The sequence below is a fragment of the Pseudophryne corroboree genome, chromosome 5 (genome assembly GCF_028390025.1).
Source record: "Pseudophryne corroboree isolate aPseCor3 chromosome 5, aPseCor3.hap2, whole genome shotgun sequence".
NCBI lineage: Eukaryota > Metazoa > Chordata > Amphibia > Anura > Myobatrachidae > Pseudophryne > Pseudophryne corroboree.
In genome coordinates, this window is record NC_086448.1 from 562,380,215 (window position 1) to 562,403,420 (window position 23,206).

Consider the following 23,206-nt stretch of genomic DNA (forward strand, 5'->3'; position numbering starts at 1 on the left):
AGCAACTTGTGCTGAGTGCGGTGGGCCAAGGGGTTCAGCTTCTATGATACCTTTGTCATCTACAACTGCATATCCGGTGCACAAAACTCCCTATTCCGTCTGTCTGTGGCAACTACCGTCAGTGTAGAAGGTAAAGTCTACTCCTTCCAGTGGGTTGTCACTGATGTCAGGTCTCGCAGTGAAAGTTTGGTTCAGGTATTCCATACAATCATGCGTATCAGTGTCTGCACTAAATCCTCCTTCACCATCATTCTCATCCTCCACCCTTTGTGCCTGTCCAGGCACACTTGGCAAGTAGGTTGCAGGATTTAGTGAGCTGCATCTCTTAATGGTGATGTTTACAGGGGCCATCAGTGATAATTCCCACTTTGTAAACCGAACAGATTAGACATGTCTGGTTTATGCGGAGTTCAGCAAGGCTGATACTGCATGAGGTGTATGGATGGTCAAGTCATGTCCTAACACTACGTCCTCGCTTTTACTCACCAGCAAAGCTATCGCTGCAACACTTCGCAAGCAAGTGTGGAGAGACTGCTACAGTGTCCAACTGTTCACTGTAGTAGGCTACCGGTCTGCTGGCATCACCATGTCTCTGTGTTAAGACTCCTGCCGCGCACCCAGCACTTTCAGTACCATACAATTCGAAGGGCTTCTCGTAATCTGGCATACCTAATGCAGGTGCTTGTGATAGACACTGTTTGAGTCTCTCAAATGCCAGTTCGGACTCATCTGTGTGAGAGATCCGTTCCGGTTTGTTCAAATAGACCATTTCTTGCAGAGGTAAAGCCAGTATAGAGAACCCTGGAATCCAGTTTCGACAGTACCCACACATTCCAAGGAAAGTGTGGATCTGTTGCTGAGTTTGTGGCAGAGTCATGTCACGAATCACCTGTATTCTATCAGCGGTGAGGTGTCTAAGTCCTTGTGTCAAGCAGTGTCCCAAGTATTTGACCCTGGTCCGGCACAACTGCAACTTATCCTTTGAAACCTTGTGTCCTGTCTGGGAAAGATGAAACAGAAGCTGTTTCGTATCTTTCAAGGACGATTCGAGTGAGTCAGAACACAACAACAAGTCATCGACATACTGTATTAGCACTGATCCACTGTCAGGTTGAAAGGATTGTAAACAGTCATGCAAGGCCTGGGAGAAAATACTCGGGCTGTCAATGAAACCTTGGGGGAGACGGGTCCAGGTGTACTGTACTCCCCTGTACGTAAAGGCAAAGAGGTATTGGCTGTCAGGGTGAAGAGGGACAGAAAAGACAGCAGAACAGAGGTTAATGACAGTGAAGAATTTTGCAGTAGAGGGAATTTGCATGAGGATGACAGCTGGATTGGGCACTACGGGGAATTGGATCTCAACTATTTTGTTTATCCCCCTTAGATCCTGCACTAGCCTGTAACCCCTCCCCCCACTCTTTTTCACAGGGAAGGTGGGACTATTGGCTGTTCTGGACGTCCTGACTAGGATGCCCTGCTGTAGCAGCCGCTCTATGACGGGGTACACTCCTAATTCTACCTCTGGCTTCAGAGGATATTGAGGGATTTTTGGAGCTATCCTGCCATCTTTTACTTGTACTGCTACTGGAGCTACATTCGCCATCAATCCAGTGTCCTGTCCATCTTTGGTCCAAAGGGAACCCGGTATTTGTGAGATCATTTCCTGTACCTTTGATGGACACGTGCCAATAACAGTAGAATGCGACATTAGCCTATCTAGTATATCTTGCACTTCTTGAGCGTGGTTCTCAGGTATATCCAAGAAGACACCCTCAAGAGTACAGTATATGACACACCGCATTTTACACTATAAGTCTCTGCCGAGTAGATTAGTCGGAGCTGATGCAGCCAACAGAAAAGAATGCTTGGTTTGCAAGGGCCCTATCGTAATCTCTGCAGGTCTACTCAAAGGGTATTGTTGCACCGTTCCTGTTACTCCCATTGCCGAAATCGTTTTACCCGTGGTTTTTATACCTGATGTGGAATTCAACACTGATCTGGCCGCCCCTGTATCTACAAGGAAAGGTAATGGTACACCAGCTACATCAACCATGACCTCAGGTTCACTACCAAGGATAGCAATCAACTTCACTAGCTGCAGACTACAGGTGTGGCCCAACCCCTATTGTGTAGTGGGACCCTCCTGCAGCGCATTGGCAGCTACAATATGTGAGGGGGGTAGCTGTGAGTTTTCGGAGGCCTGCCAGTCCCTCCTTGGTGGGTACCTCCTTGTTTCCCCTCTATGTGGCTCATAATCTCTTCTATATGGTCCTTGATCCCAATTATGTGAATTGTAGTATGGCTCGTATTCAGGTCTAGGGGGTCTGTATACGTTATGTGTCCCTTTATTCCTACAGTCCCTTGCAAAATGTCCTTCCTTATTACAATAGAAGCATACTATTGACCGTGACTTACCATCAGGGGTCTGGGGTTTTGGCTTATGTGGCTTTGCTGTAAGAGCCTGTATACTCACCGTCATCAGTTTATCCCCTTGCGACTCCCTGTGCTTACTGATGTTCCGATCTTGCTCGACAGCGGACTCTCTCAATGCAGCCACCGAGATACCTCTCCAATTAGGTAGAGAGGTTTGCACCCTTGTCCTCAGTGCCTTCTTTAACCCGTCCATTAATACAGAAACAACTACCTCCTTGTGATGTGCATTATCCTTAATATCCTCGATCCCAGTGTATCTAGCTATTTCCTGCAGTGCTCGATGGAAATATTCTGATGCCATTTCACCTTTTTGTCTTATGGAGAACATTTTATTCCATTTAACAACAGTAGGGAAATACACTCCTAATTGCAGGTTGATTTGCCGTACATTCTCCTGATTGTATTCATCAGTGAGAGGTACTTCTGCGTCTAACTTACAATCGGTTATGAATTTCGAGGGTAGACCCACTCGTAGCACTGTTCGCCAATCTTTATTTGTGGGCTTGTGGGCGTTACCTAACTCTTTAATGAACCTCTGGCATCCGACTAGATCTTTTCTGGGATCGGGGAATTCTGACATAATTGACCTTAACTCTGCCCGGGACCAGGGACAATGCATGGCAATGTTCCTGATGGGAGTTACTCCCTGAGTGTCAGTTCTCCCGTTGGGAACTGCAATCACCCGGACAGGATTTAATTCAACTACATCATTCTGGCTTGACTCTATAATGCGGGAAGCTATTGTCTCTGCATAGTGTATGGTGCCGTACTTACCTGTGGACACGACCTCACTTATCCCTCCGCTAGGGGGCCTTGCTACAACTCTTGGTGGTTGGGCCGTGCCCACCTGGGTGTCCTGTATGGTGGCTGTTAGAGAGAGTGCCGATATCGTGCTGGGCTCATCTTCCTGCTCAAAAACCTGAGGAAAATTTAAGATGGGATACAACTGGCAAGGGTTGGGGTTAACACATTTATCTATGACTTTCCTATCTTTTATTGATGCACCATTGCTTGTAGCCAATTTCTCCCCATCAATATATGGTGGTGGTGGTGTGCTCTCTATCGCTTTCCCGCTAGATTTGGAACTTGCAGTGCAAGCCAGTTCCTTCTGCTTCTCCCCCTCTTGCAGCCACAGGTTTAAACAATTTGTATGTCTGACCCTTTGTTTACTGGATTTAATCAGACATACTTTAATCCTTATGTTATGTAACACCTCTGATTCAAAGCTACCCATCTTTGGGAATGGGGCCCTATCTTCCGCAGTCATACGTACCCACTCATTGCAAAAAGCCTCCGTGTGTGAACCATATTTTTCACACCTAATAAACCTTGCTGACCCTCTCGGCCGCAATTCTGACCTTCTCGTTCCCAACTCTTCTGCCTGAACCCTAGCTACCAAACGCCCACTGCTTGTGCAATTGGATCCCATCGCAGACTTTTTGCCTATAAATGCAATCCCCAAATGCACAATACAATAGACTGTGAAAGACACCTAACGCTTTCACTCGCTCCTTCTCCGCTGACGTACCACGACTCACTCCAATAGTGACCACCGCGTACCCAGTGAGGCCCTAACTGGCTTCTATTCACTGGAAGTTTTAGGAATAACTTACTTTTTCCAGTGAATATCCGCCGTTGAAGATTTTCCTGAGATAGACCAGCAAAAACTTCCCTTTTTGACGTACACAAATCACGCTTGCGTATACTCTACACAGCGCTAATGATACTGCGATTTTACGCAAAAGCTCGTAAAGGGGTATCAAGTTGCGCTGTGTATCGCACCCACAAACATGCGGCCCAATCGCACAGCGTATAGGTACTTGTTATCTATCCGCCCTACGACCACTGGAATCGAATACACAAGCTGCGATACCTCAGCCGGAGCGTAATACAAAACCTTTAAACTTCAATTCACAATGCACAATTCTATATCACGCTCCTCTACAAATCACCTCACGATTTGATTATTATCTTAACCTTTATTAACGCGAGTCAGCTTCCTCACGCCACCAAGTCTCCACTCACTTGGTGTACCTCCGGGACCCGAATTTCCGGGGTTCAAATCCTCTCACTCCACTTTCACTCACTCAAATACACCTTGTTTTTCTTTTCTGTACAGAAAATGTTTACTCCCTTTAGGTCGGCCGCTTTACCCCAGAGGTACTTACAGTTTTTAAACTAAATTTTTAAGGTAACCTGTTTTTGAAATCGGATAGTTATGTGCTATTGTATTAAATGTATACTATCCCGCCTTTAATTGAACAAATATTGTGTAATTTGTACTTAGCGCCCGTATTCCTATGCAACCTTGCGTAAACACGCGACCAGCGTGCCTTTTTACGCCACGAGCGCTCTCCTGTACACGTGTACAAATGTGCGTCCGCAATAAAACAAATCACACAATCTCTATAAATGTGAGCAATACAAACTATAATTGCCCACAAACACAACCCACACTTGTTCGGTTTAACCCTTTTACGACTGGGCCAGAAGTGCGTTTTGTGTTTTTATAATTACTCCCTTAAATACATTTATTTCAAATTTATCTATATAGCAAACAAATGTATCCGATTTCACACAGGTTTTGAAATGACTAATAACCTATAGCAACACTATGTGGGGGGAGTATGCAAAATATTGGTACGCTTTATTACGCTTTTGGCGCCAAAAAAAATTACACAGATTTTTAAATAGCATTTTTCCTGTTTACCTACGGGTTTTATCAGCACCTCTGCAGACCAGACAGAGCAGACGCAATCTAACAGCACACAAATAGGGTTTTTAAAACATCCAGCAACCAGGAAAAGGTTTAACGTAGATATCTTTCCACCCTTTGCTGATAGATTAAAGTCTGCTATGACCCGCTAGCCTGTGAGCATGTGAAAACCGGATCGAGCCCCCAATTGTAAATGCTGATTTACTTACAGAACTAAAATCAATACTTAAGTGTGGTTTTAATACACTTTATTATCGAGCCGCTGTGGTCGCTATATGCAATCCTTAGCCTACGTACTTATTACTCAGCTTGCGTACAAAGTCCCGTACCGTGTACGCACTTTGCGTACTAACGTCATGACGGGCGTACAAAGTACACGCAGTGCATACACACACCACGACACGCCGTGAGCACTATGCAGCTTCACGTGTGTCTGTAATACACTTACAAATCTAGCAGAGAAAGAGACATGACACAAATTGTATTTAGGAAGTTGGGATCCGACCCGCCAACATATAATTGATAAAAGGGAAGTTACAACAAAGATACAATTACAATAACAGAAAAGAGGCTACAGTCAATTGTACATATGTTTGGTTTCGCCTGCGCTTCCCGGTCCTGTCCTCAGTCATCAAGGTAGATGACCTTCAGAGATTTAGAGAGTGACCTGGCCTGCAGCTGGCTTTTTATACATTTGTCCAAAACCTAACACAATGGGAACTGTAATCTCTTTGTCCATTGGACACTGGGATGGTCGTTTACAGTACAGGAGAGGTCATAGGTCAGTTTGAATAGGTGGGCGATGTCTGTTCCAGGTGCACTTGCAGATGTTCTCCTCTGGGTTCCCGCTGCAGATCAAGAGCACAGTAATTACAGTTAATATTTATATTCTGCTCCTGCGCATAACTATTCGCAGGAGCGTGTGATCTTCTGCAACCAACACCGGAATATTGCTCTTAAAATACCCTACAGCTGGATACCAAACACCACCTTATAACGTAGTTCTGTCCCCTCCTATCCTGTAAAGGTGAATCCCTTTTGTTCTTATACCATTTAAACAAGTGTAACTCGCTGGTGTGGTGCAGGGAGACTATGTGTACATTGTGCACTATTTGGATTAAATATGTAATGTGTTTTTATGGCTTATCCATGCGCTTACAAACACTACCGTAATTACTCATATCACGCGCTAATACGCAGGACCGCGGGAGCGACCATACGCAAATTGCGAATATGCGCACGTACGGCAGAACAAGTACGCGCACGGAGGCCATCTGTGTGTAGTTTGGACGTGATGTGTGTACTGAAATATTTTCGACTTTGACAAGTGATATTGCCAGATTTGATGTACAGATTGGCCCGACATCACTTCAGTGTGTACCCAGCTTTAGCGCTAGTAAGTAAAACATTTAGTATTTTAGTTTGTTATCCAGTTCCACCCAAGGCAAAAGGTTACATCTTGCAGTGTCAGCCTCTAATTATCTTTTTTTTTTTTTTCTTCCAAATCTGTTTATTACAATTTTTTAGTAAACAGAACAATGAAAAGCAATGGAAAATGTGATTGTAACATAAAAAAACACTAGTTTGCAGGAATCTATGACCTGCAAACTGGATTTGTTCAAGGGAACAGGATTGCCACCTAGCAACAGCAGGTGGGCAAGGCAGCAAGCCTCCCGAAAATGCTGATGGAGAGGAGAGTGAAAGAATTTTCACTCCCTCCCACATCTCCAGGGGCTGGCCGAAGCGTCACGGTCACGTGGGTGCGCGTCCCAGCCTCTGATTAGATTTTTTCGGAAGCTCACTGGTGACAAACCTGTCCCTAAAACATAGGTTATATTACGTAGCTCCAGTGCTTTACTAGCTGTGTATGGATTATTGTGCAAAAAAAGTCACTCTAAGAGTATTGAATACCAAAGTTAGTTTATTTAACATTCAAGTAATAACGTTCCCCTAAATGAAGTGGGGAACGGTAACTGTCTAAACTGTCCACTAGGTTTAGTAGCGGTGAAGAATAATTTGAAACTGGTAGAAATGTCATAACTTTCAGGTGAAAATGTCCAAGGCGGAAAACAGTACTTTTGTTCCTTATTGGCAGCTGCTTGCGGCTTCTTTTGGTCTCTCAGCGCGCCTAAGGAAGCACGAGAGGGCAGAAATTTATCATCTGAATAGTTCTTTAGAGGAAACAACAGCCCTAGCAACATTGAGGGTGGGTTGGGTGGGAGCTGTTGCTAGGTGGCAATCCTGTTCCCTAGAACAAATCCAGTTTGCAGGTCATAGATGCCTGCAAACTAGTGTTTTGTTCTTCGGGAGGCTTGCCACCTAGCAACAGCAGGTGGGCAGACTACCACATACCTGGTGGTTGCTCTGAGGAACTCGATTTTTTGCGAGTCTGTTGGTCTCCAGTAGTGCTTCGCAAAAGTTCTAGCGGAGGACCATCTTGCAGCTAGCATGATGGACTGTAAAGGAATGCCTTTGGCAGCCGCTCTAGTTGCGGCGGCTCTCCGTAGGGAGTGGCTTTTGAAATGATTTGTATCGATACCTGCTTCTTTCATAGAAGCCACTATCCACCCCCTAGTTGTTGAGGGTCTAGCTGGTCGATATGGTTTTCTGCAGGTGATAAAGAGTTGTGTTATGTTATTTCTGAATTGTTCTGTCTGGGATAGATAGGTTGATTAGCAGGAGGCTACGCACAGAGTTGGGTCTTGAGGATCTTGGATAATGTCGAATTCCACTATCGGGCTTTTAAAGGAAGAGGTTTTAGTGTGACCTTTGAGTATGATATGGTATCCCGTGGGTGTGAGTGAAAGCCATGGATCTGAGATGTGTATGAGGGTGAGTTCGGCCCCTCTTGCAGCTATAGCTAAAGCTAGCAACGATGCTAGTTTGCGAGATAATAGGCTGATATTAGTGTCTGTGCTCCAAGAGGACAGAAAAGAGAGAAAAGGCTCTATGTCCCAGGTGTTTGAGTACTTTGGTAGTACGGGTCTAGAGAGGAAAATTCCTCTGAGCAGGCGTAGGTACAATTTGTTGATTGTTAAGTTTGGGATTATGATGGCTAGGGCCGAGCCGTATGACCTTATAGTGGCCGATGCTAGTCCCATTTGGTATTTAGATGCTAGAAAGTCTAGAGCTAAGTGGATTAGTGAGTTTTGGGCGGGAGTTATCTGTTGGGATCGCCATGTTTCAAATTCCTTAATTATTGCGCAATATCTGGCCTTTGTACGAGGTCTTAAGGACGCGTTAATTAGGGCTCTTGTTGGAGAGGCTAATGAGAGGTCGGTTAGCAACCTAGTAATATTGCCATCCACATGCACTGGGGTAGAGTCTCTAGTGTGTCCTGAGTTCCGTGGAAACACTCCTTGGATAATCCCAGGGGAATTTTGGGGCCTTTGCGTAGTTGGCTGATCAAAGGGAACCAAACCTTGGATGACCAGACTGGGTATACTAGTACTATGTGGGGTACCCGGTGTTCCCTGATTTTCTGAAGTACTTTCAGGAGGAGTGCCGGGGGAGGGAAGGCGTATGGGTGAGGTATATTTGTCCACGGAAAGGACATCGCATCCATTCTCCATACTCCTGTTGTCCATATTCTGGACACAAATTGGGGGATCTGAGCGTTTGTGGGACTGGCAAATAGGTCTATTTCTAAGTTCCCGAATGTCTGTATTATTGTTTTGAAAACTTTGTTCTTCAGGGCTACAGAATCTAGAGAGTTTTTCTCTGGACAAGGAGTCTGCTAGCTCGTTTAACTGTCCCGGGACGTAGGACGCAAGGAGGAGTATATTCCTTTGAGTAGCCCAGTTCCAAATTTCCAGAGCTTCTCTGCATAGCGATATTGACTTGGTACCCCCCATTCTGTTTATGTATGACACTGCGGTCATGTTGTCTAAGCATAGGTGAATGGAGGAGTCTTTTATGTGGGCGGGAACTAACGCTTTCAGGGCTAGTTTCGCTCCACGTAGCTCTAGTATGTTGATGTGCAGCTGGGATTCTTCGGTTGACCAAGTGCCCCTGACTGCGTTTTCTCGAGAGAATCCCCCCCAACCTGTCAAAGACGCGTCTGTGGTTATCGTCATGAAGGGTGGGGGGTCTAGGAGAGGGCGAGGAGGATGAAGAGAGAGACTGTTCCAATAAGATATCTCTGTCTTTGCCCTTCTGGAAAGAAAAATTGTGTTTTTCCAGGTATAGTGAGCGTGAATTAGTGTTCTCAAAAGGCCTTGCATTTCCTTGCATAGTAGGGGTACATGCCGAAAACCTAGGGACATTGCAATTACCGTATATACTCGAGTATAAGCCGACTTTTTCAGCACTTTTTTTTGTGCTGAAAAAGCCACCTCGGCTTATACTCGAGTCAGCGTTAGGAGGGACACGGAGAGCACAGCGCGCGGCTCTCCTGTGTCCCTCCTGCATCTCTGGCGGCAGCGGCGTGTGTGTTTTAAAGGAAGTGCACGAACCGGCACTTCCTTTAACACACACCGCTGCCGCCGGAGACGCAGGAGGGACACAGGAGAGCCGCACGCTGCACTCTCCGTGCTCCCTCCTTCAGAAGACAGCGCGGGAGCGACGGATGGTAAGTATCTAGCACTGTGGGGCATATCTGGCACACCTGGCACTGTGGGGCATATCTGGCATATCTGGCACTGTGGGGCATATCTGGCACACCTGGCACTGTGGGGCATATCTGGCACATCTGGCACTGTGGGGCATATCTGGCACATCTGGCACTGTGGGGCATATCTGGCACATCTGGCACTGTGGGGCATATCTGGCACTGTGGGGCATATCTGGCACTGTGGGGCATATCTGGCACTGTGGGGCATATCTGGCACATCTGGCACTGTGGGGCATATCTGGCACTGTGGGGCATATCTGGCACATCTGGCACTGTGGGACATATCTGGCACTGTGGGGCATATCTGGCACTGTGGGGCATATCTGGCACTATAAGGTCTGTGTACGGGTAGAGCTGCATTTCCCACCCTAGGCTTATACTCGAGTCAATAAGTTTTCCTAGGTTTTTGTGGTAAAATTAGGTGCCTCGGCTTATATTCGGGTCGACTTATACTCGAGTATATACGGTATTTTCCCTATGATAGTTGCTAAGTCGCGTAGGGATAATCTGCGTTTTGTGGACGTTTTTTGTATATACGTCTTTGTGTCTAACCATTTCTCCGGCGGCACTGCTAGGGAGAAAGAATGGGTATCCAGGTTCAAACCTAGAAACGTAAGTGTTTTGGTTGGGGTAAGTACCGATTTTTATGTGTTTATAGTGAAACCCAAGTTTCCTAATAAGGAGAGAGTTATTTCTCTGTGTTTGGTAAGTGTGTCTAGGTCTGGGTGTACGAGTAGTATGTCGTCTAGATACACAATGCACAGGATGCTCTGCTGGCGTAGGTGGGCAACGACTGCTTTCATAGCCCGTGTGAATGTATAGGGTGCGCATGATAGGCCAAATACCATGACAATCCACTGGTATAATTTTTGTTTCCAGGAGAATCTGAGGAAACGCCTGTGGTTGGGGTGAACCGATATAGAATGGAAAGCTTCTTTTAGGTCTATTTTTATGCAGAAGCAGTCCTTTGTGAGAATGTATGGAATGTCTGAAATACCCTCCATGCGAAACTTCTTTGCTTTTAAGTATTTGTTTAGCCCTTTGACGTTTAACACTGGTCTTATTGAGCCGTCTTGTTTTAATATTGGGAATAGATGGCTTACCCAGCCCTTTACTGCTGGATCTGCCGGTTCTATCTTTCCCTGTAGTAGTACTTCGTCTAGCTGGGGACTGCAGTTCCTTGAACAAGGAATATAATTTATCTGTTGTGGGAAGCGAATCAGGGGAAGGTTTAGCCCAGCCCGAATTATTTTTAATAACCAATTGTCTGTAGTAATCTTTTGCCATTCTGCGAAAGATTCCTTGAGTGTTTTGTGTGTTATCGGAATGCTTACCGTAATTGCGACCTCTTTTGGAGTTGTTCCAGGCGTTGGAGGTAGACGCTCTGGCAGTGTCGTTGGATCTGTTACCGAAGCCTCCTGTCTTGGCTCTTCTGGTGCCTCGAAATTCTCGGGTCGGACCTGCGGCTCTTGAAGTCCGCCCCCTCTGCGGAAAGGGCCTCTTGAACTGTTCGTTCCCTTTCTTGATGTCAGAGAAGGATTTTTGGGCCTTATGTCTGATTTTAACTTCTTCGATAAACTGGAGCCCAAATGAGTCTGCATTGTCTAAATTGGGGAATTCTAGTGATTTCTGGGCTAGGGCTGCTAGTCCTGCACTAGATAACCATCTGGACCTGCGGGTATTAGTGATGTGATTAAAAGTCTGGCCTATGGTGAGTGGTGCTCTGCTAATAGCCTTAAGGAGAGCAAGCTTAGAAGCCACTAGTGAATCTAGAGAGACGCTGGATTCATCTTCTCTTTCCGCTTTATCCAGTACGTATAGGAGAGGGCCAGCTGCATCTGCTATCTTATACTGTATTTTCTTAAGAGTATGATCAGTGGTGTCGTTATATCTCTTTTCACCCACTATGGAAGTAAGGGCAGGGTCTATGCTAGGAGCAAATAGTGCTGGCACATCTGGCAACCCTGTGTAAGAGCGTAACACTAATTCATCCTCTTTAATGAGTGCTGCTCTAAATGCCAACTGGGCAAATTTCTGCAACTGTGAATCTTGTTTTAGTGCCCAGTGTGAGGTGTAAAGTTTAGGTGGAGGTGTTTTGCCCGCTAAAGCTACTCTAGCCATTTGGATATCACTAAATTCCCTGCGTTGGGAGGAGGCAGAGGATCTTGTCACTTCCTCGGATTCCCAATCCACTGCAGGAGAGTGACTTTTTTCCTCATGGGCAGAGTGTGGCTTTTTTGCTGGTGACCCCATATACTGTGAACGGGTCCCTTCATGTTGCCTGCTCCGGGCAGATATATTATGCCAGCTACGGGCGAGAGATGTGTGCTTGCTTCGAGCACTATTAGGGTGTCTGCTACGGACAATGCCAGGAAATAGGGGAGTATCACTTGAACAGGTCCCCTTTTTATAAGACTTATTTTTATCTGTCTTTTTAAGTTTTTTTCTTGTGTGCAGGGCTCCCTGTGTTAGGAGATAACCCTGTGTTTTGTTGAGGTGATTTGCTTACCTCAATATCAGAAGAGTCAGAGGACAGGAAGTTTCTGACTGAAAAAGTCCTCTTTTTCTTTATATTAATATCCTCTGAGGAGTCAGAGGATGAAGTAGAAGAGTTACTTGCCCTTTTCTGGGCTCTCTTCCCTGTAAAACCGCCAGCCATGGAGGACAGTGAAAGTGTGTCTGTTGCTGAGACAGAGACACAGTCCTCCATGTCAGCGCTGACAGAAAAAATCTAATTAGAGGCTGGGGCGCGCGCCCACGTGACCGTGCGCACGCACGTGACGTAACGTGCGCGCGCCGGCCAGCCCCTGGAGATGTGGGAGGGAGTTAAAATTCTTTCACTCTCCTCTCCATCAGCGTTTTCGGGAGGCTTGTTGCCTTGCCCACCTGCTGTTCTTAGGTGGCAAGCATCTCGAAGAACAAAAGTACAAGTTATTCAGTCATGACCTAATACTAATTAGTATACAGGAACACGAAAATAAAACATGTACATATTATAAGAAGAAAGGAAGAACATTGTCTAATGAAACGAAAATGATAGGAGTACCTCTGCAAAAAGAACAGCTTCATATGTAATTATCAAAAACACGTGGAGTGGGGAGGGATTCGATCTAACAGATCTGAATAGACAAAGAGAAAATGGTACACATCAACTTGAATAGAAGAAACAGGAGCATGACCAGAAGGGAAGAACATGAGGAGGAGAGAGTGGTATAGGTAGGGGAGATTTGGGGAGATGTATGAATTAGTGAAAAGAGTAAAGAAGTGAGGTATTGGAAAAGTTACCCATGGCAACCAATCAGCTGCTATGTATAATTTTATAGAATACACTTGATAAATGTTACCTCATAGCTGATTGGTTGCCATGGGCAACTTCTCCACTGGCTCACGTCTCCACTCTTTCACTACTTCATACATCTCCCCCATTATAATTCAAGAGGCATTTAATACTGTCATACATACCTCTCTAATATCCCTTTTCCACTAGCTTTAAAAACACGGGTAAATGCGCGGGGCGCCCATTTCCCCGTGTTTTTCTCCTAGTGGAAACACCCCCCCTTCCCCCCCCCCCTGCAAACTCCGGGGTATCTTGCCGGGTTGAACACGTGTTCAACCCGGTAAGCTGTGTAGTGTGAACGGAAGCCGCGTCGATGCGACACGGCTCCCGTTCAGAGTGAATGGAAGGACGGTGCTGGGAGATCATGTGATCTCCCAGCGCCGCCCCTGCTGCGTCACTAGCAGCGTCACCAACCCGGCAATATGCCGGGTTGGTGAGCGCTGTGGGAAAGGGAGCTGTAGCACGGGTCACAGCCGTGTTAGGCTCCCAGCTGCGACCTGTGCTACAGGTGAAAAAGGGGTATTAATAGGTCTGCTGCACATCACCAAATGCTTCCCAGTTTTTCAGTAGGTGTTACTGATAAGTTTTAGTCTCCAAGATTACATTCTCCCCTTTATTTTCCTGCCCAGTAATGACTTTCCCTTAGCATATTTTTAACCTAGCAAGTCCCTGCTCCATCCGCCACCATGAAGCACATCTCAATTTAGCACTCTATTGCGTCACTTCATCCTTGGTCATTTTTGCCCCTATCTTTCAGGTCCTTCCTTTAACTGTATATTCTCCAAACTCCCCTCTGAAGTTTCTTTATTACTCCATAGCTCCAGAGACACATTCCCTGGTTTCCCTACCTTTGTTCCGGCTCATCTTTCTATTTCTTTCGTCATGATCTGCTATTATATTTTGGTTCCTGTATTGGGGAACATCCTATGCCAATGCAAATTCTTTGATTTTGTAGTAGGTCGCTAGTCAGGGAATTAATTTGCCCCTTTAACATTTCCGTTATTGAGGCTTATTCAAGTAATATACCATTTCTATGTGGTTAAATCTCCTGGTAGTCTGGGTCCCTGCTTAATTAGCTAACAGCCTAATATTAGTTCATTGGTAAGTCTGCCTTTTTAAGTATTAACTTTCTATTAGCTTTTGTTTTGTTTTTTTAAGTACTGTTATCTGGAAGTATACTGAACCAGTAGTATTAGAAGTTGTGCTAGTCTGCTTGGCTTCTTCTCTAGGTCAAGACACACCAGATTGTAAAAGTAATGTTTTGTTTTTCCTTTTTGTCTTTAACATATCTTTAAGGGACCGATGTACCAAGTCTGACAAGAGATCAAGTACCAGCCAATCAGCTCTTAACTGCCACAGTTAGGAGCTGATTGGTTGGTAGTTTATGGGGTATATTCAATTCAAGTGGAATTTACAGATTTTGTCGGATTAACGGGAGTTTCCGACAATTTAAGGTCGAATCCAGATTTGACCTATTCAATCAAGCTCCCGTTAATCCGACAAGTCAGAAAATTCGACTTGTCGGAAAGCAAGTGGATCGGCGGAATAGCTATGGATTCACATGCTTTTGTCGGAAACGCGGCCAAATCCGACAGGTTTTGGCCCCGTTGTGGACGGGAGAGGAGATGGAGCGGGGACGACTGAGAGGAGGAGACGGGTTGTGACTGAGCAGGTCATCGCAGCGGGGGAGAGCAGGAACTCTGCAGGTGCAGCAGCGTATCAGGAGGATGGGCGGCAGCGTCGGATTGGCATTATTGAATATTGCATTGTCGGATCCTTTCCGACAATGTTTGTCGGAAAGGATGCGACTTGAATTGAATATACCCCTATGTCTTTCCACTTTATCACTATCTAAAGCTTAGTACATCTGCCCCTTAGTTACCAAAGGCATACATTTGCTGGTCTTTTATGGAGTTTATCAATATCTAACTGCTGGAAAAGAAGTGTATTAGTATAAGTTTAGAAAAGTAAATACCCTCCATTTCCTAACTATAAATCTACTGTAATTTTTTGATACTCCAAAAAATAGATGGATTCGGTTATATTTCTACTTTTGCACACCTGTGAACTCCTTGTAACATTTTGTTAATTGATTCATAAAAGACATTGTCTAGGTATCGGGTATTAAGAGCAGATAAATGGCATCTTAAATAAGTTAGCGTTTGAGAGCTGCTAAGGTTTGTTCTCTGTACTAAACTTGCAGCACACTCACTGCAAGCATTCATGGGATGTGTTTACACTCCGTACAGTAGGTCACCATTGATGTGGTGGTCAGCTGGTGCTATGTAGTGAGCTCTCCTTGCAAAGTGGATACTGCTGATAATGCATTTATGGTCCTTGTACAAAAACATAAACAAGCACTGACAGTATAATAAAAACGTATGACTTTCCTAAGAATCTAATAAAGAAGTATATAAAGTACAAAACTAAACTAAACCTGAATGAACCTGTGTGGAATTCATCTTAGCAATGATTGAGAGGGAAACATATTTTTTAACCTAGTGTCACGAGTCAAGATGCACCTATAACTCCGGTTAGATGGCAGTAGATTAAATAGGCTATGGGGGGTTTGCAATTAGCTCTGTTTTTTTTGCCTTGGCGAAAAAACGGAACTTTTCGCTCTTTTTAGGACGAATGGGGATTCACCCTATGCAATAGCATGGCCGGATTTTTGCCTAGGCAAAAAATGCGCCAGTGGCGGAAAACACGTGGAGTGGCGAATCCACATGTTTTCCGTTGAAAACGTGCCATTTTCGCCGGTTTTGAGGCATTTTTAGCCAATGCCTTTTCACTTTAAAAAAAAAAGTGAAAAGTCATTGGCGAAAATGCCTTCAAAGCGGACAAAAAAACGGCACTAATTAAATACTCAGTGGGCCAAATTCATTAGCTCCAAAATGATCAGAGCTAATTGCATACCCCACTATGCCTAGAATGACTACAGTCATTGACAATACTTGCCTTCTTTACACTCTGTTTATCATATATGTCCTGGATAAGAGGTTACTACTGACCACTCTGTGCAATCATTTACAACCCGCTACTGTACTTTTCCTATACCACACAGTTGGTTAAAGTACTCTCTACAACAAATCAATTGAAATTCACGTATTATTTTAAATTATTTGACCTGATCTTGAATTTTTATTTCAGAGAGCATCCGAGATGTTATTGGAAGAAAAATAAAGATTGCAGTGCGAAAGAAGGTGAAACTTGAGATCAAGGGAGACAAGGTTGAAAATAAAGTGCTGGTATGTAATGTGTAAACACTGATGATTTTTATTAGCCTTTTTAAAAGCGTTCTGAAGTACACAAAAGAAACATTTTGAAATATAGTTTGCATAAGTGAATTTTAAGTATCAATCTCCTAAACTATGTTATTTATGAATAATTATTATTATTTATTATTATTATTATTATTATTATTATGGTTTGAGTTATTATTACCCATTAGGTTATTTTCTGTAGAGAACCAACTTGTTCAGGAATGATAAGCCTCATGTTAGGCTTGTTGCACTAGAACAGTACATTTTTTTTGTTCAGTTAGTAATGTTCTGGTTTGTTGGCATAACAAGATGACTGGGGTATACAGCCTTCCACAAGCATGGTGTTACATGTACAGTATGTTTGCACATTTTTTATTTTTTTTGCAAGGCTGAAATTTATTCCCCCGTATTTAGATTGCATTATACTTAATCTGGGTACACACGAGACGATCTGCTCCACGAGCTATATCACCTGTGTTTGCCCTTGAACTCCCGGGCAAATGACCTAGTGCATACGCACTATACGATATCGCTAACGATATCATTCAGTGACGTCATTCTGCACAAAACCTGAACATGCAGTTTCTGACGATGGGGGTCTTTCAGATCTGATCGTAAATGTGGTAAATTTAGCACATCTACGATCATTTACGCTGACATACAGGGGGACGCCAAGGTTATGCCCTGTTGTGACTGGAGTGGGCATGGCAGCATTTCCTCTGTAAATGGGCACCCAATACTTTGTGCCCATCCCCTCAGTGCTCTTGTGAGCAGCAGTTCATATGCAATGACTAGCTGTTACACTAAGGTATACAGTGGGTATAACTTCCCCATGCAGCAACTGATACATGGCTATCTGCAGTAAAAGTACTAAAATCTGAATGCACCAGTCGTGATACTTTGACAGCAGTTCAACATCTCTGTTATTCTTTCCTGGAGTGTAGGAGTTGTAGCACTGATTTGTCTATAATTCTGCAACAGTTTACTGACGTTTCTTAGAGCATGAAGTACTGTAGTAACGCTTCTGCATTTATCTGCATTCATTTTGAATTAATCATTACCTGTATAATGTGGCACAATGACTGCCCTCAGGAAGTCTTAGTCACTGTTCATAAATGTTGTCATTTCTTTTCTTTGCTTTACTGTCTACATTGATATCTTTTTGTTGACTTGTTTAGAGCTATTGATTGATGAAGTCACCTGTAATTACATGAGCATTACTGCTGCAGAGAAGTAGCCACTTTGCTTTATCCCATAATGGTTTTAGTCCTCAGTGCCTCACTAGTATTTGGTTTCTAGATCATTGTAGATCACAGGCAACATGGTGGCTTGTGGTTAGCATTATTGTGTGGAATTTGTATGTTCTCCCTGTATTTGAGTGAGTTTCCGTATACACAGCAATGCGGACTTGTGATGTTTCATCCTTGTCTGGTCAAACTACTGTGCACACATGGAATGACTTTTTGCCGGCAGTGCTAGACTGCCAGTGAAGTAGAGAAAACCCTTGTAGAGATGTGGGGTATTTTTTTTGGGTGTAGTACTGCTGACCGGCGGTCAGGAGACCGCCGGTCAGCTTACCGACGCCGGGTTCCTGGCAGCATACCGGCGCCGGGATCCCGGCGGGGAGGCTTGCGGGCTTGCTGCGCTCGCCACGCTGCGCTCGCCATGCTGCAGGCACGGTGGCGACCTGCGGTCGCCACGGGTTCTATTCCCACTCTATGGGTGTCGTGGACACCCACGAGTGGAAATAGTCCCTGTTGGTCGGCATGCCGACCATCGGGATAGTGAGCCGTCGGGCTGGTGGAGGAGGTCATGTGACTGTCGGTCAGCTGACCGGCGGTCACATGAATACCACCCATTTTTTTGCTGGGTTGCAAAAAGAGCCCTGGATTGGTAATTTAACAGCACTAATAAGATATGTATTGCCGTGATATGCAACAATATATATTTGTAGTTTGCGCACAGAATTAATAAATAGGCCGCTTAAAGTACAAGCTGTGGGCTCCAAAGACAGGGACTGATTTGAAAGACTTATGTTCTCAGCAACGCTCTGCATAATATGTAGGTGCTAGATTAAACAAAGTTTAAAATAAAAAGTTTGGTGTAAAATATTCACATCAAAAGAAAAGTGTTTAAAAATAAGCACACTTAGGTTTTAATATAATCATTATACTTAAACCATAACAGTTTGCTATTTCTTTAAAATCCTATAGGTCAGTTGGAGATCTAACAAAATGGAAGAAGAAAAATATTTCCCAAAAAAAAAAAAAAAAAAAATCTAATTGAAAATGTGTATTATACAAAACTATGTACTACCACTATGCCTATAACTAATGCTTGTAGATAAATAACAAAAGTAGGTGTATATTTATTATTATTATTATTATTATTATTATTATTATTGTTAAGGGGGTCTAAATTTAGCACATCTACGATCATTTACTCTGACATGCGGGGGGCGCCCAGCACAGGGCTAGTCCGCCCCGCATGTCAGGCCCTATCCCTCCACACAGGTACAAAAGCATTGCATGGCGGCAATGCTTTTGTACCTGGCGAGTAGCGGCCTGCCAGCGCAGCTCCTGCACGCTGGCAGGCCGCTACTCGCTGCGTTCCAGGTTTGCATCGGCTGCGTGTGACGTCTCGTAGCCGCCGCGGCTCGCCCACCCCATTGATCCGGACATGCCTCCGTTGCTCGGACCGCGCCCCGCCAACGTCGTTTTAACACCGTTGGCACGCCCCCTCTATGCCCCTCCTACCAGACTCAGTTTAGAAAATGTGCCCTGTCACGTCGCTGGAAGCTCCTGAAGAGTTTTCTGCATTTATTATGTATGTTTTCAGGCAGGTCTGGATGGCACCAGCCAGCCTGCTTCGTCGGACTTGGGGGGGGGGATGGGAAACGGCCCAACGCAGATTTGTCTCCATATCTACAGTGAGCCCCGTCCCCTCGCGGACTTACACTCGCGAATCGCGGCACTATGGGGAAGGGGCGGTGCCTATCACCGGGAAGTGCCCGCCTCCATCAGTGAGCTGATTCTACTGCAGCCTAGGGATGGCCATCGGTAGGTTATCCATCGATGGTCACCATCAATGGTACCATTGATGGATAATCTCAATGGTGTATAACCATTTGTAAAGGAACCCATCGATTACTGCTTTACTGTTAACTACATTGTGGGCCAATCGGAGCCCGGTGGCATAGCTTCGCGGGTGTCAGGGGGTGAGGCTAAGCTCCGTGCCCTGTCACTATGAGAAAAAAAAATTCGGTAGCACTAAACCATTGATGGTGGAAACAGGAGCGGATCTAGGCACGGGCAAGCTAGGCGGGTGCCCGGGGGGCTGCGGGCTCAGCCGCAGTCTGCCCGCAAGCACCCGCATCCTGCACTCCGCCTGCAGCAGGCGCCGTGGGCTGTGTGGGCGCCTGCTGCAGCTGGCGCCATTGTCAGACGCTAGAGGTCCTAATTGACCTCTAGTGTCTGTGCGGCGCTATGATGTCTCTCCCATAGATCCGAGGAGCGGGCGGCCAGAGACTGAGGGCAGCAGCCGTCGGGCAGCAGGAGTGGGGCTGGTGAGTATTGTTTTTGTGTGTGTTTGTAAGCGGCGCTACTAAGGGGCACAATAACATAGGGCAAATCTACAGGGTGCATAACTACTGGGGACAAATCTACAGGGGGCACAGCTACCTTGGGCATAACTGTGGCCACGCCCCTATTATTTTTTTTAGGCACGCTGTTTTACCTGTCCGGAGGGGGGCGCCAAAGGAAACTTTTACCATGGGCGCCACAAGGTCTAAAACCGGACCTGGGTGGGAAACCATCTGTTTCTCCCCCATCGATGGTAAAAGTATTCGACATCTGTCATAGGGGGTCATTCCGACCCGATCGCTCGCTGCAGTTTGTCGCAGCTCAGCGATCGGGTCGGAACTGCGCATGGCAGTCATCGTTGGCTAGCGATCGCCTCTAAGACAGAGGGGCTCGCTGGGCGGGAGGGGGCTGGACGGCGGCGTTAAACCGCCGTTTAGGGGGATCCGTCTGGCCAACGCAGGCGTGGCCGGACCGTTGGGGGGGGGCGGGCAGCGGCGGCTGCGTGACGTCTCACGCAGCCGATGCGGCCAGCGGCAGCGACGAACAGCTCCTGGCCAGCCGCAGGAGCTGCGCTGCCCGGGAGTTACTCCAGAAATACAAAAGCATCGCCACTGTGCGATGCTTTTGTATTTGTGCGGGGGGGGGGGGCGGACTGACATGCGGGGCGTACTAGCCCTGATCTGGGCGTCCCCCCGCATGTCAGGGAAGATTATCGTAGCTGTGCTGAATTTAGCACAGCTACGATCAACTCGGAATGACCCCCATAGACCATTGATGATTTTGATTCATCGATGGTCGATGGCCATCCCTACTGCAGCCCAGCAGGTAGCGTTTCTCCTGCTCTATTCCTCCTTCTTTCTCTCCTTGACGCCCCCTTTCCATCCCTCTCTCTCTTGCACCCCCTCTCGCTGTCTCTCACTCCCTCCCTGACACCCTCTCCTTGCACCCTCTCTCATATTCTCTCTCTCTCTCTCTCTCTCTCTCTCTCTCTCTCTCTCTCCCTCACACCCTCTTTCTCTCGCTTCCCACTTTCTCTCATTCCTCACTTTGTCTCTCCCTTAGTTCTCTCCCTGGCACACTCCCTCTTGCACCCTTCTCTCTCTGTTTCTCTCCCTCCCTGACACACACACACACACACACACACACACACACACACACACACACACACACACACACACACACACACACACTCTCTCTCTCTCTCTCTCTCTCTCTCTCTCTCTCTCTCTCTCTCTCTCTCTCTCTCTCTCTCTCTCTCTCTCTCTCTCTCTCTCTCTCTCTCTCTCTCTCTCTCTCTCTCTCTCTCTCTCCTGTTCACTCTGATTAACATACTGGTGCAGAAAATGTTATTGGTGGGGGCCCCCACACCTTTGTTGCCTGGGGCCCCCACTAGCCTTAATCCGGCCATGCATCTACTCCAATGGAATCAGGATCTACTCCAATACAGATACAAAAATAGCACTTCTGTCACCTGCTTCCAACGCGTTTCATGATAGGTTCCCTTCCTCAAGGCAGTCTATTATTGCTCCATGGTCTAGCTCTGACACTCACCTGTCCATTGAAGGCACTTACAGCAGTGGACACGGGTCAGCTTGGGCACTGTGAATGGTCTGCGGTTGTGCAGCACCAAATGCAGCAAGCTGCAATGCACTGTGTGTACTGACATCTTTCTATAATAGCCAGCATTAACTTTTTTCATCAATTTAGCTACAGTAGCTCTTCTGCGGGTTTGGACCAACCGGGCTAGCCTTAGCTCCCTACACGCATCAATGAGCCTCCGGGGCATCCATAACCCTGTCGTTGGTTCTCCGGTTTTCTTTCCTTGGACCACTTTTGGTAGGTACTAACCACTGCATTCTGGGAACACCCCATAAGACTGGCCTTTGGTTGTTTAACCACCACTATTTGCTCCTTGTAAAAGTCGCTCAGATCCTTACGCTTGTCCATTTTCTATGCTTCCAACACATCATCTTCAAGAACAGACTGTTCAGTTGTTGTCTAATTATCCCTTTCTTCGACAGGTGTCATTGTAATTAATATTATTTATTTATTGCCAGTTATTTATATATCGCACACATATTCCGCAGCACTTTACAGGGAATATTTGGCCATTCACATCAGTCCCTGCCCCAGTGGAGCTTACACTCTATATTCCCTTTCACATGTACATGCACACACATTCATGCTAGGGTTAATTTTATTGGAAGCCAATAAGCCCTGGATTGTGGGAGGAAACCGGAGTACCCGGAGGAAACCCACGCAAGTATGGGGAGAATATACAAACTCCACACAGTTAGGACCATGGTGGGAATTGAACCCATGACCTCAGTGCTGTGATGCTTACCGTTACACCATTTGTACTGCTCCATAATGAGGTAATCCATGTATTATTTTGTGCCCTCAAATCATAAACTAGGTGAAATAATTGTAAGAGAACAAAATATGAACCATAACATTATAGACGTCTGTTGCAGGGATACAATTTGATAACACAGTGTCTGCATCGGTTTCATGAAAGATTGGTCATGCTTAAGAAACCTAATTCATTCTTAAGAGGTGTTGAGTTTCAAACTGGATTTTGGTTGAGCAATTATTTCCATGTATTTTGCAAAAGCTTTCTATACTGTTCAGCATAGCAGTCTGGTACAAAAGTTCTAGCTCTAGAGTATTTTATTGTAGATGGTGTGTAGACTGTAAGGTATTCTTATTTGATGATTACACTAATCAGAAATCTGAGAAGCAGCACTCTTTGCCAGGCAGCGGCTACAAAGGCAGAGAATATCCGGAGATGTATGAAAAGGAGGATAAAAGCATATACGGAAAACCATTGTACAATAAGGAAATTGCTGAGTAAAATAAATGCATATATGGAAACATAATATTAGCATTGTACGACAAGGAAATTGACAAGGAAAATTATAAAGTGATGTTACAAAGAGCAGTTTTGACTATTCAAGGGGTCATCGGCTGCTAATAAAGGAAAGATGTATTTAACCAAGAATGGGTAAGCTGTAGAGTGCTTTGCCGCATGAGCTTGTAAAGGTTAATTCACTAATAGAATGTAAAACATGCATTGGATGCCTTTTAAAAAAAAATAGTGTGTGTGGCTATATTTACAGCAAGTAATTGGAAAGGTGTGACCCCTCTCCAAATCTCCTTCTCTCCCTCTGCCACACTCTCTCTCCCCTTCACCATCTTTCCACACATACAAAGCTATATTAGCAACTATCACACTTGGGGTTTTGTGTTTATAGTCATCTGGAT

General features: G+C 45.4%; 1 protein-coding gene across 2 annotated transcripts in view; it reads left to right on the forward strand.

The window, feature by feature from the left end:
* The window catches only part of CARMIL1 (capping protein regulator and myosin 1 linker 1), a 581,945-nt gene that overhangs the window by 15,426 nt on the left and 543,313 nt on the right, over positions 1 to 23,206 (forward strand). For both annotated transcript variants that reach the window (XM_063923281.1, XM_063923283.1), the window contains exon 2: positions 16,249 to 16,346. In XM_063923281.1, coding sequence (XP_063779351.1) covers positions 16,249 to 16,346 — 98 coding nt within the window. The remainder of the gene's footprint in view (positions 1 to 16,248; positions 16,347 to 23,206) is intronic.